At 42.2% G+C, this 10,000-nt stretch overlaps 2 protein-coding genes across 2 annotated transcripts in view; one reads left to right on the top strand and one right to left on the bottom strand.

Moving 5' to 3' along the window:
• LOC143040114 (blastula protease 10-like) overlaps window positions 1-1,230 on the bottom strand; it is a 39,773-nt gene extending 38,543 nt beyond the window's left edge. Inside the window, exon 1 of the mRNA XM_076210807.1 lies at window positions 1,183-1,230. Within this exon, the coding sequence (XP_076066922.1) occupies window positions 1,183-1,230 (48 nt within the window). The remainder of the gene's footprint in view (window positions 1-1,182) is intronic.
• Window positions 1,231-1,778: 548 nt separating this feature from the next.
• The window catches only part of LOC143040113 (blastula protease 10-like), a 23,390-nt gene continuing 15,168 nt past the window's right edge, over window positions 1,779-10,000 (top strand). Inside the window, exon 1 of the mRNA XM_076210806.1 lies at window positions 1,779-1,814. Coding sequence (XP_076066921.1) covers window positions 1,779-1,814 — 36 coding nt within the window. The remainder of the gene's footprint in view (window positions 1,815-10,000) is intronic.

Raw genomic sequence — 10,000 nt, 5'->3', positions numbered from 1 at the left:
ATTCAAAAAATGTGACAAAAAGAAACCAAATAACTACATTTCTGTAGGCAGTAACCTTGATATATCTCCGTATGTCATGCTGTGGAATAGCAAACATAATTTGAAAAAGCCAAAACGCGTTTTCACATCTCTTGGTGCTTCCTCAGTGACAGGTAAGAATCTAAGGGCTAGACTGGTGTGTGTGGATTATGTATGGTACAGGCTGTGGGATTTTGTCTGGTCGTCGATGTGGGATTTTGTCTGGTCGTCGATGTGGGATTTTGTCTGGACGTCATTGGTTGGCGTCGCCGGAGCTCCGTGTCGTCCTGTAGGTTGGAGGGTGGCGTGTATCTGCGTTCTTTGTCTCGTTTTCATTGGGAATGAATACCGAACTCGAGGACTTAAGAATCTTACCAAGTATGAGAAGATTATTCCCTAATGAAAACGAGACAAAAAACACAGATACACGCCACCCATGTTGCAGGTGGCAAGTTAATCGTCTCGTAAGTTTTGTCCTCGTCATCCCTATATATGATTGACGTCCACAGTTCTCAACGGTACACTTGTGTTGATAAATGACGTGGTTTTCTTGCTCGACGGTGCAGTGGTAGCGTTCGCAACCGATATTCCAGTTGCCCGAGTTCGAATCCTGCCCAGGGTTGAGATAATTCCAGTATCGCTGCCCTGCGAGCCGTTACTCCAACTCGCGTGGACGGGGAGTTGGATGTGTGCGTATGTAAGGTCACAACATTCATATACAGTATAAGCTCTGAGGTCTCATCCGGGAGGGTAATGACTGTCGATCACGAGTCCAACACGTGATTTAAGACAAAAGTGAATCATATGTATACATATTTACATATATACCTATGTATGTATAGGCGGGAAGAGGAAGCACTGGTGTCTCAATCTGAGTTTATTCCTGACTAGTTTCGCAGATGAGCCTTCTCAAAAAGAATGTTATTTGTTAAACTAGTCAGGTATGAACTCAGATTAAGACTCCTATGCTTCCTTCCCACCCAATTATCATTTTATATATTTTCGGTATAATCTTTTTTCCCTATGGATGAGTAGTTTCCCCTGCTTCTACCTTTGCGTGAAGGGCATTTTGGCTCTTTAAGACACATGGCATCACGGCCAACCTCCTCACTGCACCGGAAGTCCTTTGACGGGCAGGCCACACATTCACGCTAACACTCTTACCAAAACCTGGCTATTGAGGAAGATGAGAAGGCACTTTATCATCCCCATCGCTTTTCGCCGACTTCAGACTAAGATGTGATGAGCGGCAAGTTTCCGAAGACTACAACTGTGAGGCTTTTGTCGCCGCCTATATAGTGAGAGAACCTTCCACTGCTAACTGCCAGATTTCGCCTGCTCTGCGAATTCCCATTCCCATCCCTAAAAGAATTAATTTTATTAAGTTAGTCCAGCCCTTATTTTCGTTACGTGTTGACAATTTTTTTTTAGTAAATTGGCGGAATAATAGAAGTCCATATTATCTCAAAGTTCTTACATTAAACATTATATTTCTAATGTTTAATAAAACTAAGGAAATATGAGACGATGATATTTAGAGAGTAAATAAGTAATTGACATGTGCTATATAATTACTTGGCGACACTTGGGTAATGACGAGATAAGCTTAGTGCATTCAGGTCAGCAAGGGTCCAAGTAAAAAAAAAAAAAAAAAAAAATCCCCTTATGTGAGGGCTAGCCGGGTTGCATACACACCCACTCTTCACCCACCCCACACCCATACAAAATCCAGTTTTCCCTTCCATCTTGTCTCTATGTGGATGGAGGATCATCGCAGGCCCACTCCCATTGCTCAGGTCAGGAGTTCTGCGGCAAAACACAGCGCTTCCAAAGCAGGGACCGACAGCCGAAGCTTGCTTACACCCCACCGTTTCATTGCATGGCGATCCTCCCCTCTCTCATCCACTTGAAAAATGACAGAGCAGATCAGAAAAGATCCCTCCGGACCGCGTCATTTTCTCATGCATTCACAACCACTCTTCACTCACATCTATCTCTAACCTCTCTCTTCCCTGCTCGACAGGCACTCCTTTTGCACCCAAGGCCTCATTCAACTCAACCATCCACCCATTCTCGGTCTTTCCCTGAAGCTCAATCTGCCCGCCCACCTCCTCCCTTCTACTATTCTCTCTCTCTTTCTCTCTCTCTCTCTCTCTCTCTCTCTCTCTCTCTCTCTCTCTCTCTCTCTCTCTCTGTCTCTCTCTCTCTCTCTCTCTCTCTCTCTCTCTCTCTCTCTCTCTCTCTCTCTCTCTCTCTCTCTCTCTCTCTCTCTCTCTCTCTCTCTCTCTCTCTCTCTCTCTCTCTCTCTCTCTCTCTCTCCCTATGCCCAAAACCTCAGTATTCTTTGATCAACCCTGTCTTCCAGCTCTCTTTCCACCCCCGCTCTCTAACCCCACTCCTCATTTCTCACCATACTTCATCTCAGAATCTCAGACACGTTTATGCCCATCCGTGATGCTTCCTATAAATCTCAATACACTACCACGGATCACAATCCATGATCAGCAACAAGAGAACATATGAAAAAAAAGTAATGCGGACGTCATCTTTAATTCTAGTCGCATTGCCAAGACTGTACCAGGTAAGGAAGTATGACAGTGTATCTGAAGTGATCTTTTCTGACTGGAGAAGTATACAGAGTATGGTTATCGGGCGTTTTTTTTTTTCTGCCATAGTGACAGGGGTCAACTCTCCACTGTCACAAGTGCCTGTGTAACCTTGTAGACGCGTGACAGCTTATTTCAAACATTAGTTCGATCAGGTCTGTCATTGGAGAACCTACAATCCTTTCGGCGAGCAATGGACTTTTCCGTAGGTACTAATTAACAAACTTGACAACCGCCCACGACAGGCCTAGCAAGCCGGTAGGGTATTAACATTTTGCTCGAGAAAATAAAATAAACAAATGGATAAAAAGATATCTAGACAGATAGATAAATAGATAAGTAGATGAATAGGTAATTAAACGAATAGATGAATAGGTGAATAGATCAATATATGAACAGATGAATAGATAGATAGATATATAAATAGATAAATGAAAGGATAAAAGAATGAAATAATATAAGAACAAAGGAATAAATGAATGGATGAATGAATGAATGAATGAATGAATCAATCAATCAATCAATAAACGAATAAACGAATAAACGAATAAGTGAATAAGTGAATAAATGAATGAATAAATAACAAATAAATCATAAATAGATCAGAAAACCATCAACCGCATAAAGATCAATAACCCATACCAATGGTGACCCTCAATCAACCACAGCTTTCAACCTACCTAACAAAAGATTTCTTAATATACGAAGTAAAGAGATAATCCACACTCACTCCGCTCCTTCAATTGACATGGATAATCGATGTCACTGCTTAGAAAATATGAACATTGCTAAGCTCCTGTACACGGTACCCCATGCTCAAACCCAACTTAGTTCATAAACTGCAACAAAGATCACCTTGTATTATCCCTAAACTGTTCAGTATACCAATTGTGACGTCTGTCACCACTCTGTTGCCGTCTTTCTTTCGTACTTTTATTTTCTAATTTCCTTTCACCACCGTCTTCGTTGCGTATGATTAGTCACTCACAATTTTAGTCGGAAGGCACTGTGCCTCCCATCATCCGACTTAGTAAATTTCAAGACTGTTAGTTTCACTTTCAGACAAGGTGAATTAAACTTGTGACGACTTTTCTTCTGTAACTTTCCTCGGTACCTTTTCTACATCGTGCTCTAAAGGAATCCCCCTAAGAACACTTAATTTGGGTCCCGGGTCAGTTCTGCAGTGACGTCATGGTTTCTTTAGTTCAATGATCTTTAATCTTATATTCAAGAACCTCCCCTAAAGACGTGATCTTACAATCGTGAACCAATTGAATTTTCTCCTCCTCCACCCTTTCTCCAATCAGATCCACCGTTACAATCCCGAATGCAATACTGCTTACTCAAGCAATCTCGAATTCACTGCACACTGACATAGTTTACATATTGTTACATCAGCATAAACATGAGCATTATACAGCAATGAAATCGGGCCCCCGGCGACTGTTTGTAAACATAAAGCGGAGAGTGAGTTTGTGCAACTCCTGCGAACTTGTTTACCAAACACCCAAATCATAAAAATCAAATTCTCGCCACCTACTCCTCTATCTACCTCATTTGTCTACCTATATCTACGAGCCTCATCTACGATCCTCTTACACCAACGTTGAAAGAGAAGTCCCTGTTTCGGAGACTTGGAAAGCATTAGCTTCAGAGAAGCCCAAAGGTGATCATCCAGGATGATCAGATCAAGAGTCACATAAGCGGAAATGCTACAGTTTATCAGACAAATCCCTTCTTTCCTCGAATTAGTGTCACAGTCTGACTCATCCTAAACTGGGAAAACATATGTATCCCTGTCCAGCAATATAAAACTGACTGCATCTATTTACAAGCAACAGTTAGGCGCATGGACACCCACCCACCAAACCTGATCAAATATACCTGAAACTATATCTCCCTATCCAAGCCAAAGGAAGAGGAGGAGGCACAACAATCCTCGCCTGCCTACAGTAGGTATCTCATCACTATCACTCCGTTCTACTCTCCGAGCTACTACAAAAAAAAAAAAAAAAAAAAAAAAAAAAAAAAAAAAACCTAACGTCTGTTATAATGGCTTTTCAATCACATTTTTAATAAATTTATTCGTTCTTTCATTCATCCATTCATTCATTAATTTATTCATTCATTCGTTTACTGATTTGTTATTCATTTATTCATTTATTCACTTATTCATTTATTCGTTTATTCGTCGTTTATTCGTTTATTCGTTTATTCGTTTATTGATTGATTGATTGATTGATTCATTCATTCATTCATTCATCCATTCATCTATTCCTTTGTTCTTTAATTATTTTATTATTTTATCCTTTCATTTATCTATCTATTTATATATCTATTTATCTATTCATCTGTTCATATATTCACCTATTCACCTATTCATCTATTCGTCTAATTACTTATTCATCTATTTACCTATTCATCTACTTATCTATTTATCTATCTGTCTAGATATCTTTTTATCCATTTGTTAATTTTATTTTCTCGAGCAAAATGTTAATACCCTACCGGCTTGCTAGGCCTGTCTTGGGCGGTTGTCAAGTTTGTTAATTAGTACATACATATACCAAGGCTTTTTCCCCCTTTCAAGGGAGGTAGCCAAAAAGGGAAAGGCATAAAAACACTCCCACCCATTTCATCCCTAAATACACTCCACACCCCTCCCACCCTCCCTCTCATCTGAGCACCTCCTGGATGACGGGTCATCCCTGCACCTTGCCCACCGCCCTGGGTCAGAAGCAGTGTCGCAAGAAACAGCACATCCACAGCAAGGCCGCTTCATTTAATCGGCGACCCCCCCTCTCCGTCCCCCCTTGCATATAAGGAGAGGACGGGGAGAAATCCCTTCGGGCTGCGTCAAAATTTGCTCACACATACTACCTCACCCCCACCCCCCCGCCCATTCCTCCTCATGCAGTCACAACATCATCCATATACAACCATTCTCCACTCACCTCTGTCTTCCGTCCTCTCCCTTCCTTCCTCAACAGACATTCCCCTCTTCCCCAAAGCCCCCTTCACCCCATCCATCCACCTCATCCTAGGACGTCCCCTCATGTTCACTCCCTCCACATCTGCCTTCCATACCTCTTTTACTAGTCTTTCTTCACTCATTCTTTCCATGTGTCCAAACCATCCTAATATTCTTTCATCAACCCTATCTCCCAGCTCCTTTTTCACCCCTGTTCTCCTCCTCACCTCCTCATTTCTCACTCTATCTAGCCTAGTAACCCCCACCATACTTCTCAGACACCTCATCTCAAACACGTTCAAACTCCTTCTCTCTTCTTCTCTTATGTTCCACGTTTCTGCCCCATACAGTGCTGTTGGCACAATCACTCCTTCATACAGTCTCCTCTTCGCATCCATTCCTAAATGTCTATTCCTCATTACACTCTTCAATCCACCAAGGCATTTACTCTCTTCTCTCAATCTACATCCTACCTCCACCTTCACTCCACCTTTTCCTGCTACACTTGCACCCAAGTATCTAAAACTATCCACTTCCTCCAGTCGCTCTCCCTTAATGTTCACTTCCAGATTACTGCCACTTTCACCCCTTGTACATCTCATCACCTTACTTTTACCCACATTTATCTTTAGCTTTCTTCTATCACATACTCTCCCAAACTCTGCCACCAGCTTCCTCAATCCCTCCTCCGATCCTGCCACAAGCGCAGTGTCGTCCGCAAACAACAGCTGGCTCACCTCCCACTTTTCTCAATTTTCTTTAATAAGTACCTACGGAAAAGTCCACTGCTCGCCGAAAGGATTGTAGGTTCTCCAACGACAGACCTGATCGAACTGATGTTTGGAACAAGCTGCCACGCGTCTACAAGGTTACACAGGCACTTGTGACAGTGGAGAGTTGATCCCTGTCACTATGGCAGAAAAAAAAAACGCCCGATAACCATACTCTGCATACTTCTCCAGTCAGAAAAAAATCACTTCAGATACACTGTCGTACTTCCTTACCTGGTACAGTCTTGGCAATGCGACTAGAATTAAAGATGACGTCCGCATTACTTTTTTTTTATATGTTCTCTTGTTGCTGATCATGGATTGTGATCCATGGTAGTGTATTGGGATTTATAGGAAGCATCACGGATGGGCATAAACGTGTCTGAGATTCTGAGATGAAGTATGGTGAGAAATGAGGAGTGGGGTTAGAGAGCGGGGGTGGAAAGAGAGCTGGAAGACAGGGTTGATCAAAGAATACTGAGGTTTTGGGCATAGGGAGAGAGAGAGAGAGAGAGAGAGAGAGAGAGAGAGAGAGAGAGAGAGAGAGAGAGAGAGAGAGAGAGAGAGAGAGAGAGAGAGAGAGAGAGACAGAGAGAGAGAGAGAGACAGAGAGAGAGAGAGAGAGAGAGAGAGAGAGAGAGAGAGAGAGAGAGAGAGAGAGAGAGAGAGAGAGAGAGAGAGAGAGAAAGAGAGAGAGAATAGTAGAAGGGAGGAGGTGGGCGGGCAGATTGAGCTTCAGGGAAAGACCGAGAATGGGTGGATGGTTGAGTTGAATGAGGCCTTGGGTGCAAAAGGAGTGCCTGTCGAGCAGGGAAGAGAGAGGTTAGAGATAGATGTGAGTGAAGAGTGGTTGTGAATGCATGAGAAAATGACGCGGTCCGGAGGGATCTTTTCTGATCTGCTCTGTCATTTTTCAAGTGGATGAGAGAGGGGAGGATCGCCATGCAATGAAACGGTGGGGTGTAAGCAAGCTTCGGCTGTCGGTCCCTGCTTTGGAAGCGCTGTGTTTTGCCGCAGAACTCCTGACCTGAGCAATGGGAGTGGGCCTGCGATGATCCTCCATCCACATAGAGACAAGATGGAAGGGAAAACTGGATTTTGTATGGGTGTGGGGTGGGTGAAGAGTGGGTGTGTATACCATAACCCGGCTAGCCCCCCACATAAGGTTTATTATTTTTTCTTTTTTTCTTTTTCTTTTTACTTGGACCCTTGCTGACCTGAATGCACTAAGCTTATCTCGTCATTACCCAAGTGTCGCCAAGTAATTATATAGCACATGCCGATTACTTATTTACTCCCTAAATGTCATCGTCTCATATTTCCTTAGTTTTATTAAACACAAGAAATATAATGTTTAATGTAAGAACTTTGAGATAATATGGACTTCTATTACTCTGCCAATTTACTAAAAAAAATTGTCAATATGTAACGAAAATAAGGGCTGGACTAACTTAATAAACTTGATTCTTTTAGGGATGGGAATGGGAATTCGCAGAGCAGGCGAAATCTGGCAGTTAGCAGTGGAAGGTTCTCTCACTATATAGGCGGCGACAAAAGCCTCACAGTTGTAGTCTTCGGAAACTTGCCGCTCATCACATCTTGGTCTGAAGTCGTCGAAAAGCGATGGGGATGATAAAGTGTCTTCTCATCTTCCTCAATAGCCAGGTTTTGGTAAGAGTGTTAGCGTGAATGTGTGGCCTGCCCGTCAAAGGACTTCCGGTGCAGTGAGGAGGTTGGCCGTGATGCCATGTGTCTTAAAGAGCCAAAATGCCCTTCACGCAAAGGTAGAAGCAGGGGAAACTACTCATCCATAGGGAAAAAAGATTATACCGAAAATATATAAAATGATAATTGGGTGGGAAGGAAGCATAGGAGTCTTTATCTGAGTTCATACCTGACTAGTTTAACAAATAACATTTCTTTTGAGAAGGCTCATCTGCGAAACTAGTCAGGAATAAACTCAGACTGAGACACCAGTGCTTCCTCTTCCCGCCTATTCATACATAGGCATATATGTAAATATGTATACATGTGATTCACTTTTGTCTTAAATCACGTGTTGGACTCGTGATCGACAGTCATTACCCTCCCGGATGAGACCTCAGAGCTTATACTGTATATGAATGTTGTGACCTTACATACGCACACATCCAACTCCCCGTCCACGCGAGTTGGAGTAACGGCTCGCAGGGCAGCGATACTGGAATTATCTCAACCCTGGGCAGGATTCGAACTCGGGCAACTGGAATATCGGTTGCGAACGCTACCACTGCACCGTCGAGCAAGAAAACCACGTCATTTATCAACACAAGTGTACCGTTGAGAACTGTGGACGTCAATCATATATAGGGATGACGAGGACAAAACTTACGAGACGATTAACTTGCCACCTGCAACATGGGTGGCGTGTATCTGTGTTTTTTTGTCTCGTTTTCATTAGGGAATAATCTTCTCATACTTGGTAAGATTCTTAAGTCCTCGAGTTCGGTATTCATTCCCAATGAAAACGAGACAAAGAACGCAGATACACGCCACCCTCCAACCTACAGGACGACACGGAGCTCCGGCGACGCCAACCAATGACGTCCAGACAAAATCCCACATCGACGACCAGACAAAATTCCACATCGACGACCAGACAAAATCCCACAGCCTGTACCATACGTAATCCACACACACCAGTCTAGCGCTTAGATTCTTACCTGCCACTGAGGAAGCACCAAGAGATGTGAAAACGCGTTTTGGCTTTTTCAAATTATGTTTGCTATTCCACAGCATGACATACGGAGATATATCAAGGTTACTGCCTACAGAAATGTAGTTATTTGTTTGTTTTTTTTGTTACCTTTTTTGAATATGAAAGTAACGTTAGCTAGCTTCCATTCTCTTGGGACATCTCCGGATATGATGGATTTCTTGAAAATAGTTTCTAATGGAACAACGATCTCATTTTTCATTTCCTTTAAGATTCTCGGATGTCAACCGTCAGGCCCTGCTGTTTTATTAACTTTGAGTTTCTCTATACACCTTTTAATTTTTTCTTTTGTTATATTTACCGTAGTAAGTTCACCCTAGACTTTTCACAGGTTTCAATTTGGAGTTCATTTTGAGGTGTTTCTTTGACGAATACTCAGCTAAAAGAATTGTTTAAAATATCACATATTCCTTCATTTGAATATTCAAGTTAGCTGTCAGCAGATGATAGTGGGCCAATGTGATTCCTAATAACCTTTTTATCTTTAATGTAACTATAGAATTCTTTGGGATTCTCTTTGGATTTATCAGCGATATTCATTTCATATTGTCGTTTTCGTTTTTTTTATTGTCTTTTTTAATCTCTCTGTATTAATACATAACTTTGATTGTCATTAGATGCACCCGAGCACTTGTATTTCTTATAAGCCTGTCTCTTTTTAGCAATACTTTTTTCGGTTTCTTTGTCAAGCCACTTTGGGCGAGCCTGATTTGTGGGACGTCTGTCCTTAAATGGAATGTAAGTATGAATTATCTTAGTAAGCGTATGTTGAAATATTTCCCACATCTGATCTACAGGTCTTTCGCTTAAAATTGCCTCCCAATTTGTAAGTTGAAACTCCTGACGTAATCCTATGAACTGAGCTTTACTGAAATCGGGT

The sequence above is a fragment of the Oratosquilla oratoria genome, chromosome 27 (assembly GCF_046742065.1).
Source record: "Oratosquilla oratoria isolate Oo_2021 chromosome 27, ASM4674206v1, whole genome shotgun sequence".
Lineage (NCBI taxonomy): Eukaryota > Metazoa > Arthropoda > Malacostraca > Stomatopoda > Squillidae > Oratosquilla > Oratosquilla oratoria.
The sequence above is the reverse complement of the archived record's forward strand: the minus strand, read 5'-3'. Positions and strand labels throughout refer to the sequence as shown.